At 32.4% G+C, this 26,892-nt stretch overlaps 3 protein-coding genes across 9 annotated transcripts; 1 reads left to right on the forward strand and 2 right to left on the reverse strand.

The window, feature by feature from the left end:
- Positions 1-257: 257 nt before the first annotated feature.
- LOC144999876 (ATPase complex subunit) lies at positions 258-2,099 on the reverse strand. 3 transcript variants are annotated; one of them, XM_078959034.1, is made up of 7 exons: positions 1,816-2,099; positions 1,591-1,631; positions 1,423-1,486; positions 1,151-1,339; positions 959-1,030; positions 653-831; positions 258-552 (listed from the first exon to the last, which is right to left on the reverse strand). In XM_078959034.1, the coding sequence occupies exons 1-7, from the start codon at positions 1,957-1,959 to the stop codon at positions 435-437; spliced, it is 807 nt and encodes a 268-aa protein (XP_078815160.1). In that variant the 5' UTR covers positions 1,960-2,099; the 3' UTR covers positions 258-434. The 3 variants fall into 3 exon arrangements, with proteins under 3 accessions (XP_078815160.1, XP_078815162.1, XP_078815161.1); XM_078959036.1 differs by having other exon boundaries at positions 1,423-1,491; XM_078959035.1 differs by having other exon boundaries at positions 1,591-1,709; positions 1,816-1,927.
- Positions 2,100-6,513: 4,414 nt separating this feature from the next.
- On the reverse strand, positions 6,514-13,090 carry VPS41 (vacuolar protein sorting 41). The gene is made up of 19 exons (XM_078959453.1): positions 12,665-13,090; positions 11,705-11,974; positions 11,446-11,625; positions 10,361-10,621; positions 10,134-10,266; positions 9,965-10,055; positions 9,701-9,803; positions 9,381-9,484; positions 9,200-9,293; positions 8,971-9,126; positions 8,824-8,886; positions 8,675-8,740; positions 8,380-8,580; positions 7,889-7,966; positions 7,690-7,809; positions 7,539-7,619; positions 7,369-7,454; positions 7,196-7,277; positions 6,514-7,113 (listed from the first exon to the last, which is right to left on the reverse strand). The coding sequence occupies exons 1-19, from the start codon at positions 12,920-12,922 to the stop codon at positions 6,703-6,705; spliced, it is 2,838 nt and encodes a 945-aa protein (XP_078815579.1). The 5' UTR covers positions 12,923-13,090; the 3' UTR covers positions 6,514-6,702.
- A 6,000-nt stretch (positions 13,091-19,090) lies between these two features.
- Positions 19,091-25,846, forward strand: LOC145000976 (uncharacterized). 5 transcript variants are annotated; one of them, XM_078960287.1, is made up of 25 exons: positions 19,094-19,587; positions 19,824-19,994; positions 20,083-20,157; positions 20,238-20,316; positions 20,413-20,477; positions 20,567-20,656; positions 20,760-20,849; positions 20,946-21,032; positions 21,114-21,197; positions 21,291-21,410; positions 21,507-21,538; positions 21,629-21,761; positions 21,841-22,341; positions 22,424-22,947; positions 23,539-23,602; positions 23,763-23,868; positions 23,964-24,148; positions 24,219-24,344; positions 24,492-24,562; positions 24,661-24,723; positions 24,798-24,870; positions 24,952-25,071; positions 25,162-25,239; positions 25,349-25,399; positions 25,491-25,846. In XM_078960287.1, exons 1-25 carry the CDS (start codon positions 19,339-19,341, stop codon positions 25,608-25,610), a joined length of 3,357 nt encoding a protein of 1,118 aa, XP_078816413.1. In that variant the 5' UTR covers positions 19,094-19,338; the 3' UTR covers positions 25,611-25,846. The 5 variants fall into 5 exon arrangements, 4 of the variants coding, with proteins under 4 accessions (XP_078816416.1, XP_078816415.1, XP_078816413.1 ...); XM_078960288.1 differs by having other exon boundaries at positions 21,114-21,191; XR_013661437.1 differs by lacking the exons at positions 24,798-24,870; positions 24,952-25,071; positions 25,162-25,239; positions 25,349-25,399; positions 25,491-25,846 and having other exon boundaries at positions 19,091-19,587; positions 24,443-24,562; positions 24,661-24,721.
- The last annotated feature ends 1,046 nt before the right edge of the window (positions 25,847-26,892 follow it).

Genomic DNA, 26,892 nt, shown 5'->3' on the forward strand with positions numbered 1-26,892 from the left:
GTAAAAAGAGTAAAGCAAGTTATTACTCCCGATTATTTACCCAATATTTATCTATTAACCATAATAACAAAGAAATGAAATTACAGACAATTTAAAAGATTACAATTATTTACATTTTGATTTCATAGATCATTTCAAACAAATATTCTACAAAACAACCACCTTGGCATATCATCAGTAATTTATTTATTTATTTATTTGCTTAAATATGTTATTTAAAGAGAAAAGAACACAGAAACATAATGTAACACAAGTGATAAAGAAAATTATGATCAAAAGTACAATACTTAATTTGAGATGCAATATGACTCTTATTATCAAGGCCTTGTATCAACTAGTTTAATCCACATTTATCAAATCTCATGAATGATGATAAATAAATCCTCAAAAGAAAAACAAAACTTTTTGTAACATTGCTGACCTGGCATTTAGCATCATTCTTCTTTCAGCAAAAGTGAAGTGCATGACAGAAGTGAAGACAACTCATCTTCTGTTGCCAATCCAAAACCTTGCCAACGTATTCTACCAAATTTGTCCACCAAGAATATATAACTGTTGACCATTAACAAAAACAAGATTTTATTTAATGACATGTGATATTTTTTTATAAACTAAGTTATAAGATACATGAAAATGAAGAAAAGATTGATACCCAGTTAGAAGGTTGAGTATTTTGAGCTCTTTTCTGAAGTAATAATGGTCACCAAAAGCATATGCTATTTCTCTCTTCACTAAACCATCACTTTCCTGGCGTTTTGGCTTTTTTAACATGCGTAGTAATAGTGTCTTTATAGGGGCGAGAGATAAAAACCATGATTCAATGAAGGAGATCTGAAAACAAATATAAGAAGCTAAGATATGGAAGGTGTTAATTAAGTCCCAAAAAATGGAATTTAGAAGACATGCAACACCATTCATATGAAAGGACATATGCTACTACTATAATCTAATCGAATACCTCATATAACTGAACTTTCTCTGAGTCCCTAAAAGCTTCAACAAAAGGAAAACTCCAAGAATCAGTCATTGCCTGTAAAAAGATGGTGTTTCAGGTTCTTATTCAGCTACCAAAATGGCAAAAACATCATAATATCATTTCACATTGTGATTCCTTTTACTAAATGAATGAGAAAGGCAATGACATTAGAACCTGTGAAGTTGCACGAAAAGAAAGACACATCAATGTTGCTTTTGGGAAATCAGTCTTCATTGATTCATTGCTAGTTCCAAAATTAGTGATGGGTAGTTTGAAACGTTTTCCATTTGAGTAATTTACTTCTAGCTGAGGGAACTTCAAAGCTTCCATTGCTGGAATAATAACCTTATTTGCCATGGCAATCTGCAAATCATGGATCAAAATCATGTTAATTCAAGTAAACAACTCATCCTTCTGCTTCAATAATCTATTAGAACTTGTCTTACCTTACCACCATGTTGTTTGAGTTCAGCCATATCAGCAAAATATCCCCTATTCATTTCATCTTTACTGCCCTAAATCGCACAAATTTCAACAAAAATTCAACCACAGCTTACATGATAATCGACTGAAGAATCAACTACAGTTATGCAACAACAAATCGTCATACTTACAGCCGAGCACGCTCTTTCTCGATCGCATCCTTATTTCCAAGCTGCATTCAAATTAGGCTTCGTTATGGATTACAACATGGTATCCCTAACAGTATAAGAAATCGAATGCACAGCAATTGCTGCTCAACAATACCAAAAATCAAGCTCATGTGGCACGCTTACACGACTTCATAATGTCTAGGATCTGGTTTCAGCGAAAACTGAATTCAAATTAGTTTACTTTACCTGATAGAAATCGAGGAACCGATTGGAGGTGAAACGCGTGGGGATGTTGGCTGGTAAAAACATTTTATCTTCTTGTGTGAACAAGAGCCGTGAACTGAGAGCAACCGCCGATCTGGAAGAAGTCAACTGCTTCAACTTCAACATCTTCCCGACAGCTCCGTCACCGGTGATGTGTATGAATCAGTGTGTTGGGGAGAATGTATCATACGAGCAATCGGCGGAGGGTTTTGAGTCTTGCGGATTTCTAGCTGAAGCGTCGGGTCGGGTTCGCTTTGAAGTAGGATAAGCAAAATACCTAATATATAATCGAATTGGACCAAACTAGAACCGGATATGCAAATGGATTTGGTTTGCGGTTGTTTGAGTTTTAATTTTCCGTTTTGGTTTTTGGTTTTATTGATTCCGGGTCTGGTTCCAAACCGATCTCATTCGAATACAAAGGAAACTAAATATAAAATTGAAGCGAACCAGAATCGGAATCGTATAAAAAGTTTCGGTTAAAGTTTCATTTTCAGTTTCGGGTCGGTTAGGTCTGGTTATGGAACCGATCACATCCCGATACAAAGAAAATTAAATATACAACCGAGCTAAATCGGAACCGAAACCGTATGGTAAACGAATATATAAATCGTTTCGGTTCTCAGTTCCTTGAATTTTTATTTTTCGGTTTTTGAGTTGGTTCGGTCATGTTTTACGACCGAACTCATCTCAATACAAAGGAAGTTAAATATAGAACTGAACCGAACCTAAATCGGAACTATATAGGAATCGGATATTTAAATCAGTTTGGTTCTCGGTTCCTTGAATTTTCATTTCTCAGTGTCGATTTTTTTTATTCGTAACCAGAATCTATCTCTAGATTAAATTCTGAAACAGTTGAATACTGATATAATATGGATAAATGACCTGCTTTTTTGACATTTGTTAAAATGAACACTAATAATCAAATTATCATTAATTTTGAAACAGTCCAAATTTCAACCCAAACTTTTAACTTTTAAATAAAAAAACAATTATAAATCCATTTCTCAAAGCATATCAAAACCAACATTTGTTCCAAAACGTGCCACAATATTTTCAAAATCATAGTAATAATAAAAATAGTGAAATCATATAAGTGGAAATCTCTAAAAACATATTCATGGATGTGATACAACCATGTCGTAGCCTTCTCCTACCAGAACAACCTGAGAACTCTGAAATTCAACGAGTAAACACACAGCTAGGTGAGTGCCCGAAGATACCACATACCTAAAAAAAATATTATATGCTAACCATAATCATGTATGCTATAAACCCAACTATAGTCTTTCCTGCTATAGTTCAACTATAGTCTTTCCTGCTATAGTCTAATTATAGTCTTTCATGATATAGTCCAACAATAGCCTTGTTCGCTACAATCCACAGCTATAGTCCAACTTTAGTCTTGCATGGTATAGTCTAATTGTAGTCTTGCATGTTACAGTCCAACTATAGTATTTCATACAAAAGTTACAAAGACAGTCTATCAAGCAAAGACATCTAATGTTTTACTCTTACATAGTATACTGAGAAAACTCACATGAGTCTAGTAAGAAAAAAACCTCAATAACAACCTCAACAACTGTAAGAGTTAGTACCAATCACTAGGGGTGAGCATAATAACCAAAAAACCGAACCAAAACCAAATTAACCGATATAACCGAACCATTTTAAAAACCGTTGATTCGGTTTCTAATTTTTGTTAACCGATAACTAACGGTTCGGTTATGGTTTTATAGGTTAACCGAACCATTATTAACCGAACCACTAATTTTATATTTTAATATATAAAATTATTGATCATATATAAAATAATATAGTCAAACTTATTTAAGATCCATTAAAATTTTCAAAAATATAATTCATTAATCAACTCTTATCAGGAGGCGAACGAGCAATCAAACCATCAAATGTTGATCATGTACACACACACAATCTTCCAATCATGCATTGAGTTAGATTATTGATTAAAGTTGTAATTCCTAATCGGCTAATTCTATAATATGTAAACATTATTCACAATTAGTTTAATCTTCTCACTCATAATCCTAATCCAAGGCTTCTCACACCGTTAATCCTAATCAAACATTGTTTGGACTTTATAGTCCTATTCGAAGTTTTTTTTTGATTTTATAATCAAGACTTCTAGGTAAGTTAAGTTTTTGGTTTTCTTGACTCTGTGATATATTGATAATGTATTTTTTTTGACTTTTTTATTTACTGTTTTTTACTTAATCATATTGAATGTATATGAGTGATTGACTTTTTTTTATCCAATAACACATAATATGAATGTTTGGCTCTTTTATTTTATAGTTTGATTTAATCGTATTGAATGTGTATGAATGTTTGGCTTTTATTTTAATATTATTATCAATTATCAATATATGAAATTATTAATATCAATTTTTTTTAATGTTTTATATTTTTATTGAATGTTTTTTATTTTAAATGTGACTATGTGTTATCTCACTCTAAGTATTAAATGTACACATTTTATTCTATTACTATAAGTTCGGTTACAAACATCGGCGTCGAGGATTTTTTGGTATTCTATTTTCATTTTTTATGTCAATATACTTTCGTCGTTTATATTATTTTGAACATTATGATTAACCAATATTAACCATTAACCAAAACCGTTAACCGATAAAACCATTAACCATAACCAATATTAACCATACCCACTGACTACAAAAATGCATTAACCAATCATAATGGTTATGGTTCGGTTTTAACCAATAACAGAACCAAACCGCTCCATACACACCCCTACCAATCACCTACCACTAATCCAAGACCAAACATCAATCTTGTAACATCCAAATTTCCAAACCAAATTTTTCATTTTTAAATTCATATAAAAACATTGTTCATAGAAACCATCTCAAGAAAATCGCAAGTGTCAAAACACAAAAGAAACAAAATAAAAATACAAGAAAACAACAAAAAAAAGTATCAAATCAAAACGGGTTATTTATGTCAAATCAAAGGGTTTTATTTATGATAAATTCAATAGGATATGCAAAGCAATATCTCTATATGCACCCCCCAAAATTTCCTTTTCTATCCTCTTTTTTTCATATTTTTCTCTTTTTTGTAAATTTTTTATCCGGAATACCTCCCTTTAAAAATAGGGGGAGTTTTAAGCAACTCATGTTATTTTTCATTCTGTTTTTTTCATTTGGACTATCTTTGTGTTTTATTTATTTTTATTTATTTTTATTTATTTTTGTTGTTTTTTGTTTTCATTATTTTTAACAAATACATATTATTATTATTATTATTATTATTATTATTATTATGAACATTAAAAACATTTTTTTTTCATTCATATTAATTATGTGTTATTTTTATTTTCATTTAGACTATCATGGTGCTACTTGTTTTCGTTCTGACTATCCATGTATTGTTTTTCCATTCCGGTTATCTTCGTATTATTTTTCCGTTCGTACTATTCATATATTATTATTTTTATTCAGACTATATTTGTGTTATTTTTTATTAAGACTATCATTGTGTTCTTTTTTTCATTCGGACTATTAAAGAGATATCTAATTAAATCAATTTTTTAAAATATTAAGTATAATAATAATAATAATAATAATAATAATAATAGACAACAAAAGACAAAAAAAAAAAAAAAAAAAAAAAAAAAAAAAAAAAAAAAATGTCTAATCAAAAAGGATTTTAAAGACAATAAAATAACAAAAAAAAAAGAGGGGGTTGTATGGAGGAATTCTATGAATTATAAGGTACATACAATAACACCCTTAAAGATAAAAGTATTTAATAATGATTAGGCTATACTAAAGTAACAACAATTATTGTAGAGTATAATCATTAGGCTAAATCATATGTTAATGATGACAAAAATATAGTATAGAATCAAGTGTCATAGCATGAGTGATGTGTATTTAGTAACCGTGTGTGTGTATATAATGATTGCAAGTATAGTTAGATTAAAGAAAAAATAATGATTGAGAGAGAAATATATTTGTACAGAAAACAATAACATTTTTTTGTTATCTATTTAAAAAGTAATAATTTGAAGGGTAGAGTTATGAAAAATGGGATATGAATAATAGTACCCTTGTATATGTTGTATAAATGTGATCTTCTATTCATGTCCAAGAGTGATAGATAGGACTTCTTTGTTTGACTGATGTTGAGGTAATGGGATTCAACAAGCACCAAGAGCCAATGTGATACCAAATAGTTTTGGCAAATTTGCAAGATACAAAAGGTGATCTGTAGATCCACGTAGTAGACAAAGTGTAGAGTTTATGTCCACTCCACGTTTTGAGAGTGCTATACATGTTATATTATTAAGAGCAGCCCTCCAACCAAATCAATTTTAATATTTAATGGTCACCTAATTGTTCCAATCAATAACATAAGAATCCATAATGCATCTTTTTAACTCTTATCGTTTTTCTCAATGAGTTGGGTAAGAACTCACCCTGATATTTTGACCTTATACCATTCGTGTACATTTCATGAATTTCATCAACTTCAAGTGAACATAAATAATTGACTCTTATCACTCATAAAAACTTGGAATCTACACAAAAATCACAATTATTTCTTGAATATGAACATCAAGTTACTTGTTTAGTTGCAAATACACATTTAACCTGTTATTCAAAAAAAAAAATCAAAAGATGAGTTACACTGTTGACATGAATTTTACTTGTATAAAATTCCTTTCTAATGTTGGGAACTCAAGTATTACACCCACAAACACCTCACCATCTTCTCACTCAACTTCAACTACAAAAAACCCTCATTTCCAATAACACCAATACATATAATAATAAATAATATACAAACACAAACTTTCTTTATAAATAAAAAAACAGATTATCAACCAGCAGCAGCCGTGGTACACAAAACGCATCGCATCCGGGACCCAGCCGAAGGGGTATCTTGGTCATTTTCATCGTCAATATAATCACCATTTTCATACGAGTCACTAGATTGTTTGTTGGTGGAAATAGAATTGGTGGAGTCAATGAGACAGTTTAAGTGGTAGGCATGACAACAAAAGAATACAATAACCGATGTCTGAATGGGTAAAGGCTCGAAACATATGCAACACCTTCCATCTGCTCGTGTTTTTGACTTTGTCTCCATGGTTTTTAGGACGGGGGGTCGATCCATTGGATTACTGTCCTGTGGGTTCGTGTTTGACCGGGTCCCGCTTTCTGCATCGGTTAGGTATATTGCACGTCTTGCTTCTTTGTAATATTTGACTAAAAGGTTGACTATATCCGCCTGTGAATCATAATCATGTTAATGAGAATTGAGATAGATTATATTATGGAATAAGTTAGGAAACTGTAGTATAAAATAATACCTTGAGTATATCGTTACAACCATGTCTTAGAGATGTTTCGGTTCTGTAATCTGTAATGATTTTGACTAAACGGTCCCTCAGCCTGAAATTTAAATAAATAAATAAACAAATATTAAGAAACAAGAGATTGAAATACCAAAAACACGAAGCACTGGTTATAGTTTAATACTAACCGAGGGATCTCCAAGCCATTGGGTACAATATTCACAATATAAAGAGGATCAAGATTACCAACAGTATGCTCTAACAAAACACCAACCTGCCAACCAAAAAAAACATAATAAAAACATTTCTTCAAAAATATTATTAACTATGGTAAAAAAAAAAAAAAACAAATTATTACCATTTCAGGTTTATCAAGACATTGTCTAATAAGTTCTTCCCATAGGTCATCATCATGCTGCATACTGACAAATTCTACAGCCTGTAAAAAATTATGTTAGAAAGAAAGCCATTTAAACCCATAAAGATAGAAACTTCTTTTTTTTTTTTACCTCTTTTATGTCCCCTTGTTTGTCGATAATAACAGCAAGGGCTTGTTTTGCATTTCCCATTCTTCCAAGGATGAAAACTTGCTCGCTTAGTAGATCTTTCTTAAGACAAACTTCATATGCCTAATTCGAGAAGATGACGTCAGCATCAATAAAAAAAATCATGAAAATTTATAAATTCAGAGTCGATAATTTTGCAAACCTTTTCAAGCATGTAATGTTGACTACTCCGAAGAAAAGGAAGCAGCATTTTTTTATCATATTCCGCATAAAGCTCAACCTGTTTTTCAGGATATATTTGACATTGAGTAATTACAAATTTGGTCCCTGAGTTTAGCACATTTTTCCGGTTTTGGTCCCAAAAGGAATCAGTTTGCAATTCTAGTCCTTAATTTGATTTTACATACCCTGTTGCACTTAAAATGACTATATCGCCCTTTATCCCATTTTTTATAAACATTTGTTATTTATTAAGGTAAATTACATTTTTGGTCCCAGAGAATAGCTGATTTTTTCAATTTTGATTCTCTTGCACTTTTGGTCCTTATTTGAGGTCTTTGTCACATTTTTGGTCCCTGATCCAAGTAAAATGCCTATACGTTCAGGACCAAAGTTGCAAAAATCAGTTACACTCTGGGACCATAAACAGTCGTTTTACTTAGAAGTGTGAAATGACTATATTGCCCTTTATACCTGCATGTCATGAAAGTCTCTACCAGCATGAGGGTTGGCTTCAAATAGCGCATGTAAATACTCATGAAGAAAGTATCTGGAATCCACTTGTTTTTTTGCAGCAAGAAGTTGGGAAACAACTTCAGCAGGGGTAATTAAGTCCCTGTGCTGGATTAACATTGAAACTGTACGTTTATGATCAATCGACATTAGGTGGGCCACCTGTAAATAACACATGGCGGATTCACAAATGAGACAACCAAACAAAAGAACACAGAGCAAGGGCAATTTCGTAATTAGCCATGACACAACACACCTTCTCAGGAATGGCATCGTGCAAGTTATGCTTCTCGATAAACTCAAACAGATCTGGCTTCATAAGCTGAAAAAAAAAACAGAATATGATAAATTAAGAAAGCAAATTAAATGCCAAATTAAAGAAAGAATGGATAAGTGAGTGCTTACATCAGCATAAAGTGTAAAAGCTTTCTCATACTGCCCATCGATTTCATACAAAACCGCCAGTGCCTAAACAAAGTGGGAGATTTAGTATTGTTTAATATAGCTCATATACTGACACGTGGCGAAAAATTACTGGTGTTCACAGTTCACCTCTTTGAGTTCATTAGTCATGGATGAGGTGTTAAGTTGGGGCTCTATAGCTGCAATTATAGGCACTGCTGAGTATATTGCAGGTGGCCATGTTTTCACAGCAGCTAGAAGATCTTTATGGGAAGATGGAATAGTTGCTAGAGCTACAAGAGCAACCTGCAAGTTTTTTTTATTTATAAAAAATAAACCATCAAAGTAATCAATAATTATTATTTAATATAAAGCTTACCTCATAAGCAGTATCACGAAGTACTGGATTCTCTGTTGGGATGTATGGAACTAACACGGGGAGCTGGCGTAGATGAGCAAAATGGAAAACCCATCTGTGAAAAGTTGTAAAACATTTTAATTTTTCTTTTTTCTTTTTTAGACTTCAGTTTCTAGAATATTCTAGAAGAAACATCTCCTACCTCTCCCATGCAGCTGCAGAACCTCGCAACACTTTGGGACATAAAGAAGCTGCTTCTGCGTATTTCCTTTCTACAATCAAATGATCAAGATACCTCGACCCCACCTAATAAAATAGTTTATAAGTTACAATCTATAATTTGTGTACTTCATTTTTACCCATAATAGTAACATATTTAACTTTCTTTACCAGTAATAGCAATGTATTTTACTTTTTACCCATAGCAGTGTACTTTATTCGTTAGATATTGCTATTATCAGTAAAGATATGTTGCTATTTCTTTTACTCTTAAAAGATTAAAAAGGAAGTAAAACAAAATACCTCATCAAGAAGCTCACTACGCCCCTGACCAGCTTCAACTGCTTCTAAAGCTTTCTCATGCCATCCATGTTGAAGAAGCCAATTAATATGATCTTCTGCATCTCTGTCATTCACATGCATATCATTCATTTGTATTTGAAAAATTATTGTATGTGTACTTCAGTCTTCATATATGACATTGATTATGTGAATTTGTTTCCACTATCAATCAAGATGATTGTTAATCAATTTGTTTCCACAAAATTGAAAAAGTGTTGGAGATACCTAGGTTTGGCAATAACTACATCTTTTGGGGATACAACATAGTATAAAGGTTCATCACCAGCTGCCCATTGTCCCCCTGCATAGCTGCTACCTACATCCGAATTTATAAATATCTTATGGCATATAAATAAAAAAAAAAAAAAAAAAAAAAGTAGAAATGAACATGTACCTGTAAAAGGAACATGAGCAAGAGAATAATCTTTCGCCTTGTAATGCTCAAACCCAAGTACAGGTAATGCATCTGTTGCCAGCTCATCATTGTTCCATGTCACTACATGCACTTCTGGTCTTTGTGCATTCCCCTGTTTTGATTGTAAAATGTTGCTATTATGGATTAAAAATATAAAGAATCAATCTTGAAATCATTGCAGAATGAGAAAAGGGTGAAAGAAATACTTGTCGTGAAGGAACACTGCTGCTAAATTCCTTTTCTCCATCTTCTTCACCGGGTATATAAGCAAGAACAACCAATGAGTCACCAAATGGGGCAACTCCCGATATGAAATAACTCGTTTGAAAAGATGCCACAATATCAACTTGGTTCATGTTGGAAGTTGTGATTTGTCTATATGACCCATTCACACCTCTTGCCTGATTAGTTTTTATTGATGCAATCTTTATAGCTGTTCCCCAGCCAATAACAAGAAGGGCATCATCCTGTATAATATCATAAGACAGGGTTTAAATGTTGCAAATATTCCACCTCTTAGATCTAAATGTGATAGTGTTAGATGTGAAATTTGCTAAGTCATGTGTAGAACTAGAATCACCTTCTGAAGTAGTGTTCAGAAGGCTAGGCTATAAGAGTTAAAGAATGTTCAAAAAAGTAAATCTTCTGAAGTTCAAAGATCAGAGATCAGGACTCTACACTTAGGGGTTGTTTCTTTTTACTAAATGGGCTTAATGGGTTAAGCACTTAAGATATACATGACTGTTTCCTTTTTAGTTAGTCTACTCTAGACCATATGACTTAATGGGTTAAGTAAAGGAAACCTGGCTTTATGTATTAAGACACCAACCCTTTACCTATATGCCCTTCTTTTTTCCTCCCAACTACTCATGCGAAAAACAATGAACATTGTTATATTTGATGAATATTGTTATATTTGGTGAATACTGTAATATTGTTTTCTGGAATATGAGGGTTAAATGGTCATTTAGTCTCATTCAGACGGTTTATTCAGAAAGGCATCACCCATTCAGCCACTTTACCCATACAGGACTTAATGGGAAAAAGCCCCATAGAGATTCGTGGAACTATCAAGACACAAGTTTCATTATGTTTTTAGCAAATTGCAAGCACCACTATTGTGACAAAATACTCTCTGTAATCCTCTCATGTATCAATATATGTGGGCCAACATCTTGGATACTAATTTCACTGTATGAATTGGGTCTTTTTGTTCATCTACATTCTTAATTCAGCATCTAGCCATTTCTAGTGGAAAAACACTATCACCAACCAATATTTTATCAGTTACCTGCCAAACTAAGTGGGGAAGTAGAAGCTCAGGGCGTGGGCTTCCTCTTGGTCTTTCAATAAATGTAACACGTTGATCATTAGCAGCATCATAAACTTTTACTCCAGCATCATTAGCCCATGCAATTAAACTTGTTCTCCATTTCACAGCATGGATAGGACCTTCCCCAGAATGTAAAACCTACACAAAATGATGTATTTTGTTTGATTTTCTTTGTAAATATGAAAAGTATACCATACAAAAAGGCATGAAAAGATACCTGATCACGGTATCCTAACCATTTTTTTGTATTGAAATATAAGTTTCCAGCCAAACCACCAGTAACAAATCGCCTAGATGCTTTCCTTGCATAATCTGGGTCGATTGCAATGGCTTTCATCGGGCGATGATACTCAAATTTCTGTTTCTCATCTGTGAATAGACTTATAATCACAACAGACCCATCATCTGAACAGCTTCCAATGAATTCACCATCTAGGTCAAAGCAAAGATCATTGACAGCAGCAGTATGAGCCCGAAATTCCTTAACCTGTCAAGAACATTAGATACTACTCTTTCAAACTTCAAACTTGTTGCTCTTACTAGAGAAAGCCATCACATAGTTTATGGAGATTGGATACAGAGGAAATGATACAAATGTGAATAACAATTAGCTCACACAGTTTGGGCGACTCAAAAAAAAAAAAAAAAAAAAAAAAAAAAAACCCTCTATGAATGCAATCATAACCCCACAAAACCAGGGGCAAAGAATTTTTTCATGAAATTATCCTTATATGTTTGGTAATTCTGCCTTATTCTTTATGTGACTTAATGCCCTAACTCATTGATAAAATCAAATCACCTGAAAAGCTTCCATCCAAATGAAAAAAAGTCAACAAGGACTCTTTTCAATTGTGAACAGATATTGTATGTGATCCACACAATGAGGAAATGATCTGATTTAAGCAAACGGTGCTTTCAATAGAAGAAGCAAAAGGCATCTAAAACTAGTCGTTCATTCCCAATACCACGTTCATATGGAAAAAAGAGAAATGCCAAAACACTACTGAACATAACAGCAGCTGAGCTGCAGATCTCGTATCAAACTACCAATCGATTGAATTTCCCTAATTGAGCATACAGTGTAATTGATTTCAAACCTAGAAGACCTCCAACAGTAAACAGGTAACAGAACACAAAGAACCGACGTGATCGGGTGAAACAAAACACAAAAATTTACCTGATTCCCAAGGAAATCGAGGATATGAACGGTACCGCCATGAGTACCAAGAGCGATCATCCGTTCCGCAACCGCGACACAAGAAGCAGCGTCACTCGATAAAAGAGAAGGCACGTTGCCTCCCATTCTCTGATACTTAAGCCTCGGCTCATCTTCCTCCTCCTCCTCTTGTTCCTCCTTGTCCTCTTCTGTATCTTCTTCGCCTTCTTCTCTTTCATCGTCGCCTTCGGTTCCGTTCTCTGATGGTTTCGGAGACATGTTCGTAGCTGTAGAGAGAGAAAGAAAGCGATGAGAGAGAGGGTAATTGATTGAGTGTAGTGCGGGGTTCGGTTTATGTTTGAGGTCTGTGGACCAGATTGGGATCGTTTGTGTTTGGAGGGTTGCGAGTTTGGAGTGTCAGAAAGAAGAGAATCTTTGAAATAAACCGTGGGAGCCCTTTTCCCTACATTCTTGTTCTTGTTGGGGATTCACAAATATATACTTTTTTAATAATAGTAGTAATTATCTTTCCTAAAGAGATTATAATTTGTCTAAAAACCTTAACCCATAAATAATCTGTCTAAAAACTTTCACCCATAAATGTGGATTTTCTTTTCTTGTATGTTTCTTATCGTATAATTAGTTCATCGTTATCATGTTAATGTCATGTTGTCTACTTATGACTTCAATTTATCATATTCTTTTATAAATAAGTATTCACGACTCGTATTTGTCCAACTTATTGTTTTTCAACATCGATTATGTTTTGTAGGTGAATTGACATACATGTCAACCCCCCCCCCCCCACCCCACCCCACCCCAAAAAAATGCTTTCATGTCATTGAGTTCTCGTAAACCAAATACAAACTAACCATCTATATCTATATTTATATAGTCTTATTGTAACGTCTACAAATTCGAGCTAGACATTTAAGATATAGTAAATAATTTTAGTTAACGATGTAATGACTATCTTGTGGATATAATGAGCACTTAAATCCGATTTCGTATAAAGATGCTATGTTTCTTCGAAGTTTCGCGATCAACTCAACACAACTATGTGTGTCATAAAAGTGAATCATAGATATGTTGCCTATTAGCCTGTAATTTGAACGAAAGTCGTAGTAATCGTAAAAAGAAGATCATACATATAAAGAACGCCTAAATCTGACTTGTATGAGAAAGTTATGATTTTTCGAAGTTTCAGTATAGCAGTGTGCATATAGAAATCTAAGTTTAAATCAACTGAGTGTTAGCCAAAAAAAATGTAAACAAGAGCTGAAGATCCTATAAATATGAACTTGTCGATATAAACACAGTCAAGAACGGAGTTCGTATAAAAGAGTTATGATTTTCGCACGGACTTTAACATTTTAATCTATATTAAAAGATGAATTTAAATAGTGTAAGGATTAATTGTTGATGTCTAAAGGAAAGTTGTAGAGTTTGTCAAGATGATTACGGGGATATAAAGAATGTCGAATACCACTAATATCATAACAAAATAGGTTAATATGATTAATACAACACTAATCATACCTCAAATAGTTTCTATTGAGATGAACTTCTTTAAAGAGTTATAATTTTATCATTTTCTATTGCTTCAATCACTATGTATGTAGGGATTAATCATTAGACGTCATTTAGTCGGTTGATTAGCGTCTAGGATTAATCGGTACTTAGTCGGGATTTTTAAAACACTTATATTAAATGGTAAAAAGTGTCTTAAAATACTATTTATTTTACTAAATGTAACACTTGCCACCATTTAAAATGGATAGGAAAAAAAATATAAGGATATTTCATTTCTCTTTAAATAATTCTATAACTAGAGGCTAGAGTCCAACTTATTATTGCTAACGATACAACTCAATTCATAAGGTTAGGGTCCAACACTCAATTCCATCATTGGAGATAGGATCAATGAATGACAAATATCAACAATAAGAATGAGTGACAACATAGCAACAATAATGATTTGATTAACTACAATTTAGTTATAAACACTCAAATAGAACGATGATTCAAGTATTTGAACTCATCAATTGGAGTTATAGATCAAATTTCACCATTAACGGTGAATAGATGCTTCAAAACAACACTTAAATTTAAATTCGTATGAAAATATTATACAAGAAGTTTTAAGTTAAATAAATGATATAATGAAGGAAACTAACTAGAAATTAAGATTGAAATTTGATGTAAGGTTTTTATACTACAAATATGTAAGTTTTAAATTTATGAAATATTTATCTAACACATCTTAAAGAACACTCACACATGCAATCAACCTAATTGAATATAACATAGTTGTCATAATAAAGGTGTAGAACTCTCGGGAACATGTATGATTGATAACATACTAATTTAACTGCAACTTGGGGTGGAGGAGGGGGGGTTATATAATTGAAATCTTAAACAATCAATTCGAACTATTGAACATAATGTGACATCCCCAATTTCACGGCCAGAAAAATACCGATTTGTTTATGCTTTGTTTTAAAATCAGAGTAATCGTTTACAGAAAATAGCTGCGGAATGTGTTCCCAAAACAAAACGTGACAAGAATCTACCAAAGCAATTCTTTAAAGAAATAAATTTTCATTAAATAACAAAATATCGGGATGTCATGTTCCGATACAAACCAAAAGCATAAACAGTATAAAATAGACATTACAACAGTTATTTATAACTACTGATCTATAATCCAAAATCTCTCGCCAAGTCCACCAACTTATACTCTTGTGTTATTATCTGTAATGCAAAGAAAACTGAGTGGGTCAGGCTTGAGATCCTGGTGAGCATATAGGGTTTTCAACCCACAATAATATAATTATTATATTTAATCATCAAACAATTAACCCAATTACCCATCCCCATTATCTTCTTTATTTCTTAAGGTTTTACCCTAAGAATCTACTATCCTTTATTCATTCGTTCCTAAGGATTTACCTAAGGAATTGGCATGAAGCCTATTGCTGCCAAAGTTATCTATCAGGTATTAAATCCATAGCTATCAGACACTAACTCCATAATCACCAAGGTTCACTTAACAGGCGCTAACTCCATAGTCACCAAGCTTCACTTTAACAGACGCTAACTCATAGTCACCAAGGTTCACTTTAACAGACGCTAACTCCATAATCACCAAGGTTCACTTTAACAGATGCTAACTCCATAATCACCAAGGTTCACCTTAACAGACGCTAACTCCATAGTCACCAAGGTTCACTTTAACAAGCACGAAGTCACATCATCGCCAGGGTTTATCTAATAGGCACTACGTCTCATTGTCACCAAGGTTTACTCATACCATCTTTCATCACACACCAACTATTCCATCTACCCATGTTCTACCCAACATATTTGTAAATATAAATTACATATATAGTTTAAATCATATACAAACCTGCATAAAACATTCATCCAACATCCATCTTAAATAAACAAACAATATATAAACACATAACACGTATTTCATAGCAAATACTTCATATATATGTGTTAGAAGAAAGTAACTACACACTCACACAAAACATATCCTTAATACATTCAAACAATACTTGTATAAAATCATGTTTATGAAAGGGACTATGCACTCACTTGATTAGACGATGCTCAGACAGCACTACAGCTTGTAAAAGTAGCATTCTTAGGTAGATCTGGAAGATCTTCACACACCAGGCTTCTCGCAGGCAGAGCTTCGGCTTGGAAACTCTTTTCTTATAGGGATCTTCGGGCTTCGGGACTTGCTTCGGGTCTTGGGATGATACTAGGGCTTCGGGGGTTAAAATAAGGCTTAGAGAGGGTATCAGAAGTGGGAGAGAAGAGAATGAGCAACCAAACTCGGTTGCCCCTTGAATTCTATTTATAGGGCCATTTTTATGAATTCATGTCGTGAATCTCAAATATTCACATCGTGAGTTCAATAGTAATCAGGTGTGTCATCGCAACTTACGTCTATTAGGCTCCAAAAGTCATAAATATTGAGTTCACGTCGTGAACACTGTATTCACGTCGTGAACTCTGACAGTTATGGGGTTTCGCGCCCCGAACTTCAGAAATTCATAATTTTCGCATATGAACTCCATTTTTAATGTTCTTTATATCCACGCGTAGGTAAAAACAAGATCAACAACTTTCATTTAGACTTTGTCAGCTAATTTTGATTTTATTTTTATTATATTATTGTTAGTAGGCCGGGACAGGAAAACTCCATTATAAACTCATAACTTCTTCATCTGACGTCCGTTTTCGTCTATCTTTTTACCGTTGAACTACTATCGACGAGATCTTCGATTATAATTTAGATTGTTTCGGCTAGAAATCACTCGATCTCATATTCGAACTTCGGGATGCATACTGCTAATGCTGAAACTTTGAAAATCCATAACTTCCTTATACGAAATCAGATTTGGACGTTTTTTTATGCACGCTCTCAGTTTAACGTATTCTAGGAATTTCATTTAGATCTCTAAATCCAAATATCGCTCTATCATAAATTCGCTATTTACGTCGCGCTGTTTCGTGTCGGTTTTTTTGCGAAACTTCGATAGGTCATAACTTCTTCATTATAACTCGGATTTCGACGTTCTTTATATGTACAAAATCCTTGTAACATATACTACAACTTAGTTAACATTACTCATTTTAAATAATCTTCCATCAAAAAATTATTTTTGACGCTTATTGTCCTTAAATTAACTAGCCCTAATCTACGGGCGTTACACAGAATAAATTGAAGACAATAATTTTTGAAGCACTTCCACTTAAAATTCAAATTCCTATTTCCTATGGTGAATATCTCATAATGCAATGAAATATAAAGAGTTTACCAATTAGACTAGTTACTAATTTTAGCATCTAAGCAAGCATTAGTTGAACAAACTATGCTAGGATTAATTTTATAAACTTTAAGATTAAACTCATGATTAACTCATAAGTGACTAATTTAATTACTAATTGCTAATTTTTATTATTAATAAGTGACTAATTTAATGTTTATAAAACTAAAAGCATATAAACCGATTAACTGCTAATATTACTTATGAGTTAATCATGAGTTTAATCTTAAAGTTTATAAAATTAAACATACATAGTTTGTTCGACTAATACTCACTTAGATGCTAAAATTATCGCCAAATATTATTTAACCCTATGATTGGTTAAATCACTAGTTTTAATAGTTTATGATCAAAAGTTATTAAGATACAAGTCATAATAATGAGATTTGTAGTCTAAACACCATGCAACTTAAATAAAAGTAATAAAAATCAAAACTGTAACAAGTAAAGTAGAAGATTTAAATACAAAGCAATTTTATAGCAACTTTGTAGCTTCAAAATCAAAATTATACCATAGTACTCTAGTTCATCTACATTTAAGTGGAAGAGAAAGATTTTAGCCTCTCATATTTAGAAAAAAATAAAAAATGTTAAACATTGCAAACTTGATACTTTCTTCAATAATTCTTTAACAATTCTTCAAAATATCACATCTTTGAAACTCTTCATCATCTATATTTTTGCAGGTGAGTACATGCGGAAATCTATATTTTCGACAACATAAACCTACTAAAATGCACTGTAACATGCTAAAATGTCCTACAAAAAGACTACGGTTCTAATTGGGAGGCTAAATAAACAAAGATAAAGATAAATAACCAACCGACTGGAGAAGATCTTCGTCGTTTTCAACCATTGTTTTCAAAGAAAATTTGGTAGTAATTTGCAAAAACGAGGAAAATGATTTTTTTAACCGGCTTTGGTCCATGAGATTTTTGCAGCCCACTACTCATTTTTGTAGTCAACCGTGGAACTTTCGCAGTCAACATTTCAAAACGACATCGCTTTGGAAAAATAATGAAGTTGACATCGATTTTCACATATGGTCATTTGAGAAAATCATAACTATTGTGGTCAATTTTCATTTTTGTGGAAAAAAGTTTTTGAAAGAAAATCTGTTTTGGTTATTATTATTTTTTTAAATAATAAAGGATGCATTTAATAAAGTTAAATCCTTCCTAATAAATGAAAAGAATTTTGCCACATGTTACTCTCTCATTAACTTGGATACATATCATTTTTTGGTATTTTTAAATAAATGTTTTTCCATTTGTCTTTTTATTATTGTTTATCTTTTCTTAATTAACACATCATATTTACACTTCAATTAATAATTGTTTTAATTGAAAATAACTATTAAATTACAATATTACAACTCATATACTATTAAATATGTTTCCTTTTAAATTCAAATTTTAAATTAAACTTTCATATTTAATTTTTTTGTTTTATCCAACCCGCATAAGATACGGATCTCACAACCAAGCTAGTTAATAAGAAAAAAAAAAAGTTAAACCATATTTAATTTGCTTGATATTAAGACAAACAACTATTTTTTTTAGCAATATCCTATATTTATTTGGAAAAGGATGTAGAAAGAGGCATGCAAAGAAATGTAGAATGACAGCGACATGAAGGTCAACAGAGTTTGTCAGACTCGCAGATATGCGAAAACAAAAGCAAACCGAATCAAACCAAACCATAAACAGTTTCTACACCAAAACAAACGAATCATACAGACACAGTCTGCTCCGACAAAGCTTTGATCTCACTTTTCTCTAAACCCTTCAACCATTCACCGATCTCAACAAATGGGGTTTCAATTTCACCTCACCAGAGCCCCGATTTGAAATGCAGCCAAGTAATTTCCCCGCATCACCATTGGCGTTGATTCCAATTGCTTTCAGTCATGCCAATTTGAATCCTGAAGGTTTCGAGCTTTCTAGGTTTTTCTTCTTTGGTTCGCTTCTATTCTCTCAAGGAGGAGCCGGTGATTGCGGTGGAGGTATGGATTTGTCAAAGGTTGGTGAGAAGGTTATCAGTTCAGTCCGCTCCGCTAGATCCATCGGCTTCCTCCCTTCCACGTCCGATCGCCCCGAGGTAATCCAAGACCTGTAGTGCTTATTTACACACATTTCGTACGTAACATACTTTCAGATCACTCGTTTTGTATTGTGTGATGTGAGTATCTGTAAGAATTGATCTGTTTCTCGTTTTCAGACATTCACATTTAATGATAAATCTAGTATTGCATCGCATTTAGAGTTTGTTGATGTCGATTAGGTATTTCATATCTGCAATTTGATCAGATGCAATGCCATACATTTTTCTTTCAGATTCCACCTCGGGCTGCAACTGCAGCAACTTTAGCCCGTGCACTTGCTTCAATCCCTCCGCATCATAGGCAAAGTCTCTCTTCAAGTTCTGAAGAACTGAGTTCAATATATGGAAGCAGGCTTCCTCGTGGTCCGGTTGTGGAGGAGCTTGAAGAAGAATTTTATGAAGAGGTTTAACATCTTTGAGTTTAAGGGTGGGTTAGGGATGTTATTTAAAATGTCCTGCATTGGCTAAGAACTACTGAATTTATGTGTCTAGATGTTTGATCCTGTTCGCCACACTTTAGAGAAGCTTCCACCAGAAGAAAATGAGCTCACATATTTTGAAGCTAAGGTAATATTATGATTTGTTTTCTCCATATATCTAAATTATGTTGATGTTTATCATTTGAATCTATAATTTCTTGTTTATAGGCTGCTCTTAGGTTGTTACAGCTGGATAAAGTAACAGAAAGTCTGTCACGCCAAGTGATGGATCACCATGAAGTAATGGGTAAGAATAAGATGAATAAAATCATAAATTCACCTTCCATTGTTTATTATAAAACCTTCTATTGAACAAGATTCTAATAGTTTTTCATTTCATCAGTGAAAGGAATGCATTTGGTGAAGGAGTTGGAGAAAGACATGAAGGTTGCAAACATAATTTGCATGGTAAGCAGGTGATGGTGTTTGCATTTATATGCCATAACCTAATTCAGTTCAACCATGAACTCATTATGCATGTAAACTTGTATTCGCAGAATGGAAGAAGACACTTAACTTCTTCAAGAAATGAAGTATCAAGGGATCTTATTGTTCACACAAATTCTAGAAGGAAACAAGCTCTTTTGGTATCACCCATCCTCTAAGTCCCCTAACATCATTACTTTTTGTTATATTAACATACACATGTTTCTGATATACGATTATATTCACACCCCACAAAAATTTCAGGACATACTCCCAGTTTTAGCAGAGCTTCGTCATGCACAAGACATGCAAGTAGCACTTGAAACCCATGTCAATGAAGGGAACTTCTTTAAGGTCACAAACTGCTTTTTCTATATCATGATAATTTTTCCACTTCAAACATGCAAAAAACATTATATATATAAATATCTCTATTGGTTCAATCTACAGGCATTCCAAGTCCTGCCTGAGTATCTTCAACTTCTTGATGGTTTCTCGGAGCTTTTGGTCATACAAGAAATGAGTCGTGGTGTTGAGGTAAGAATCTTCTAGCCACTAAAATAGATGCTATTTCAGTTTCTTATGTCTTAGTTTAAAAATATCTTCTTGTGGACTCAGGTATGGTTGGGTAAAGCTTTACAGAAATTGGATTCACTTTTGCTGGGAGTATGCAGAGACTTCAAAGAAACAAGCTTTGTAACTGTATCACATTGCTTTACTAGTTTTAATTTAGAGTTGTAAAAAGAGCTCTTCTTATAATTGTTTGTTATGTCACTCTCATTGTGATATTGATAGGTGGTTGATGCTTATGCATTAATTGGTGATGTTTCTGGTCTTGCTGAAAAGATACAAAGCTTCTTTATGCAGGAAGTTATATCTGAAACTCATGGAGTCCTGAAAAATATAGTGCTAGAGGTACTTTTACGTTTATACCCCTAAGTAGCAGATATAATATAACTTCCAAAAAGCATTTTATCATTCATAACTGTTATGACAACTTGAATGTGGCAGGATTTAAACACTGCTGACATTCATAACACTAGGTATCATTTTCATTTGTTTGATTTATTTAAAGATGCTTATCATTTTGTTGTCAAATATTTTAATAAAATATGTTTTTGTTTGTAAATTAGGCTGACATATAGTGATCTATGCACTCGGGTACCTGAATCCAAGTTTAGGGAGTGTTTGTTAGCAACACTAGCTGTTCCCTTTCAAGTGATGTGCTCATATCATGCAATCATGAATTTCAGTTCAAATAGTAAGGTATAAAACTATAAATATAATTCATTCATTTTTTTTCTTCACTTTCTTAATTTGCTATTAATTTAAATTCATATTACAGGTTCCATTGGGGCATTTATCACCTACTATGCACAAACAACACGAACGCACAAATTCTTTCAAGAATCTTCAACGTGCTGATTCTATTCCCAAGGAAGACAATGATTCTTTAACCCTCTCAGTTTCCAATTCCGCTTCAGAACCTACAGACCGGAATGGAATCACCAATTCCATGGAATCACGAGACGATGGAAGTGGAGCTTCAAGCAGTGGATCTTCATGGTTTCAGCTTCGTAGTGATGCCACTACATTTGTTTCACAAACACTACTAAGAGGTCGAAGGAATCTTTGGCAACTCACAACAAGTCGTTTGTCAGTTCTTCTTTCTTCTGATGCAGTGGGGTCCACTAGCATTCATCAGTTTTTAAAAAATTATGAAGATCTCAATACCTTCATTTTAGCTGGTGAAGCTTTCTGTGGAGCTGAAGCTATTGAGTTTAGGCACAGAGTGAAAGCTATTTGTGAAAGCTACTACATGTGTTTTCATCGCCAAAATATATATGTAAGTTTACATATTCAGCTTACATGTATTTATCCTTTATATGTCATTAAAAGATTTATTTTTTTAATTTTTTAATTTTCAGGCTCTAAAAATGGTATTGGAAAAGGAGAGTTGGTTTATCATCCCACCAGAGACAATCCAAACAGTTAGTTTTGCAGGGCTTGTTGGTGATGGAGCTGCATTGATTATTCAAACTACTTCTTCTACTAATACTTCATCATCTTCCCAAAAACCACCAGATTTGGCAAAAATCAACACTAAACAGAGTGGATTTTCTCATTGGATTAATACTGGAGATCCGTTTTCTCCAAAAATTGCTTCCAAGAAGTTTGATGATTCTTTATCAGCATTTCCAGATTCACCCAAGGGAAATTTCAGTGAGGGATGTTATAGGAACAGTTTATCTGTTGATAATAGTGATGTGAATCATAGCAATGGTCATGGTGATCTTGAAGATGAAAATGAAGATCTTCATGCAGATTTTATTGATGAAGATAGTCAACTTCCAAGTAGGATTTCAAAGCCAAATCGTTCAAGAAATCAGTCTTCACCTTGGAGTAATGAAGAGATGGAAGCACACACAGGATCTTCAATATGTGTCTTGAGGTTAGTGATTTTTGTAAACTTTTGAATCAGAGAAATAATGGAATGAAAAGAAAAAGTTCTTGAAGGAATTGATTCCTTTCATTTTGTTAATTTTCATTCCTTGGGTGATGTTTTTTTTTTCTTCATTCCATCATGGAATGGAATGAATAATTGCAAATGTAACATTTTTGTTGATAAATCTTTTTTCAATTAAGTTATCATTTTATTTAGAAAATATTTTTTAGGTGAAATTACAAAAACTTGGTTTAACCACTTATAATTTGCTTTTCCATTCAAATCATAAAGTATATCGGGTTTCATTGGTAGTTTTGAATCATTTTTGACCTCATAAAAACCGGTTAATTTGGAAAAATGGCTGAAACTCTTATGCTTTGATTAAAAAAAATAAAATATTGTTAAACCATAATTTTTTTCTTCAAAAATAATGGTTTTTCTGTAATTTCTTATTTGGGTTTTTATGTGTTTATTTTTTTTAGTTTTAAAAATAGTAACTTCTATTATTAATATTTAAATAATATATAGAATAGTTCTTAAACTATAAACCCTAAGTTTATAACTATATACTGAAGTTTGTTTTATATGCAAAAATAGGGTGATGGATAAATATGCAAGGCTAATGCAAAGATTAGATATAGTCAATGCTGAGTTTTTTAAGGTACACAATATCATTATATTACTATATCTTTTCATGTTTTCATCTTTATCTTTTCAAAATTTATTCACACCATGCTAAACAGTTATATATATATATATATATATATATATATATATATATATATATATATATATATATATTATTTCCAATTTTCTTTCAGGGAATATGCCAACATTTTGGGATATTTTTTCATTTCATTTTTCTAAGCTTTGGTCAAGTAAACACCAATCCCAGTGGTAATAAAGGATCACACGACACTCTTAATCGTAAGTATATATTTTTTTTTACCTAAAACCTTTTTATTAATCTATCATATACTATTCTGAATCTTTCTATTATTAATTTTTTTATAAAATTTCAGTTCGGCTGAAAACAGCCCTATCAAGAATACGACGCGACTGCGATCAGTGGATAAAATCTCCACCTCATTCATTCTCAACCTCTTCATCTACACATTTAAACATGCCATTATCCCATTCAGACAACTCACACAATGGCATGTCTTCAAATCTTAATCATATAACCAACACCTCTTTTGGCCTCAAGGTATAATAATAATTCTTGTATTTATTTCAATATTTCGATTAATTAATTAATTAAACTTTTTATATTTCAGGAAAGATGTGCAGGGGCTGACACTATATCTCTTGTGGCTCGAGTATTGCATAAATCCAAGGCTCATTTTCAATCAATTCTTCAGCAGAATAATGCAGTGATTGTTGAAGACTTCTATGTGCATTTGGTACTACACTTGCGTTACTTGATTATAAAAAGATTCAAAATTTAATGTAGTTATTTTTTTAGATATGTAAAGATGTTATAAAACTTCAGTTGCAATAGGAAAAAGGTGAAAACACAAACTGAAGCATACTTCTCAAAATATGATCAGGTTGGTTCAGTGCCAGATCTTATAGAGCAAATTCATAGAACAACTGCAAGATTACTTCTTCACATTAGTGGGTAAGTAAGATGATAAGACCTTTTTCTTTTCAATTAATAAATCTCTTTCTTAAGGGAAAATTTGCATATGTGGAGTTTAATTGGGTCCCACTTGGCAGATATGCTGATCGAATTGCTAATGCTAAATGGGAAGTGAAAGAACTTGGAATGGAACACAACGGGTGATTATTTTTAATTTTTAGCACCAAATATTTAAAAACATCACTTCTTAAGTTAAATCATTATTGGTTATTAGGTATGTTGATTTGTTGTTGGGAGAATTTAAGCACTACAAGACAAGGCTCGCTCATGGAGGCATTCAGAAGGAGGTAAAGTATTTGTGTAAATTATTAGAAACTTTTTTTTTTTTATTATAATGAATTAATGGAAAGTATTTTGTGTAAAAACAGGTGCAAGATACATTAATAGGATATGGACTTGAAAATCTTTCTGAAACAGTCGTTGAAGGGCTATCAAAGGTGAAAAGGTGTACTGATGAGGGTCGAGCTCTCATGTCATTGGATTTTCAGGTTCTCCTTTATTTATTTATTTATAAAATATAAATATTTGTTTCTGAATTTATGTTAAAAACTGAAGTTAAGTATGTGTTGTTTATTCAGGTTTTGATCACTGGTCTACAGCATTTTCTCACGATTAATGTTAAGCCAAAATTACAAAGAGTTGAAACTTTTATTAAGGTAACAAAAGACTGTGATTTGATATTTTGATTATAAGTAATTTTGGCATTATTAAATTTTACAAAAAAATATATGGGACTAATATGTGATTTGGTATATGTTATAACAGGCATTTTATCTCCCAGAAACCGAATATGTGCATTGGGCTCGTGCTCATCCAGTAAGATATTTTTATATTTTATTGCTTCATATTTTGCATTATTATTATTATTATTATAATATTATATAATGGTATTGATGATTGTGTGTAGGAATACACGAAAAGCCAAATGACAGGGCTAATAAACCTTGTGGCCACCATGAAAGGTTGGAAAAGGAAGACCAAATCAGAGATTCTAGAAAAAATTGAGGCAGGATCATCAGGTTTATAGCTACTAATTTTATTTTTCTCACTCTATATGAAGGTTAGCCTTCAAAAACCTTCGTTTTCTTAACATATGTATCCCATTTTTGCTATATGATTTGTTGTGTGTGTGTGTGTATAAATTTAACCATAACTCAAGGTGCTATATCTTTTATCTACTATTTGTAATGTAGCACCTTCTTGAGTGATTCAACAGTTATTTTTATTTAAACTTTACAATGTAACCACAATTTTTGAAAGAAACCACGAGGTGTAACGGGTTGTATCTTATTATTTTTCTTCTTCTATCAAATCTTGTATGGATAACGGATAATGGTGTTGTATGTATGAATTGGTCTGTTTTTGTTTTCTAGACTAAATAAACCGTCTAGATAAGACTAAGTGACCATTTTATACTTGATTTTAGAAAAACAAATTTCATAATATTTTTCAAATTTAACGATATTCATTATTTTCAATGTGAGAGAAGTTAGGATGAAAAAAAGAAGAAGTGCGGATAGGTAAAGAGCATGTAATCCATTAAGTCAAAAAGACACAAACATGTATAAGTTGCTAGACAAAAAGAAACAACCATGTATGATCGTTTTGATTAAGTGTTTAATCCATTTAACCTTATTACGTCTAGAAAAAAAGTCTACAACTACAAGTATATTATCTGTTTTAAAATTTAAAGTATGCATTCTATTTATATTCCCATCCAATCATTTATGCGTGCAAAGATTAACATGTATACATAGATGTTAAGTAGGTGTACAGTAAAGCTTAAAAAAAGAGTTTTTAAATTTATTATCGGTTCCACAACCTATAAGTTAAAAATAGTGTTTGGATGAAGGTTTTTTATATACACATACACTAGTGGGGTACCCGCGCAAAGCGACAACGACGAATAGTTTCCGGACGGTAATTAATTAATTTCGTTGAATAGTTTCTTTGCGGCAATTTAATCAAACCATAGAAACAGTTAAGTATTAAATAAGCTACAAAATATTGATAATTCTTTCATTTCTACAATTAAACGTTGATAAATAAATTTTCGTGTTACTCCGTTATAAATATCAATCTACAATCATGCATGTTTGTTCTTTAAAATCATCAATAGATAAAAGTCGATGCATAAATATAATGACATGTTTTGCAATAAACATCAAATTACTATACATGATACATATTGTAACAATTGTAAAATAATGAGTTCTTAATTGTACCTTATTAATCTCATAAGATTTCTTTGTACACTACGTTTGATGTGTAGATTGCATCATGATCGAATGTTTTTTCTGGCTTTACTA

The sequence above is a fragment of the Lactuca saligna genome, chromosome 6 (assembly GCF_052625555.1).
Source record: "Lactuca saligna cultivar CGN05327 chromosome 6, ASM5262555v1, whole genome shotgun sequence".
Classification (NCBI taxonomy): domain Eukaryota; kingdom Viridiplantae; phylum Streptophyta; class Magnoliopsida; order Asterales; family Asteraceae; genus Lactuca; species Lactuca saligna.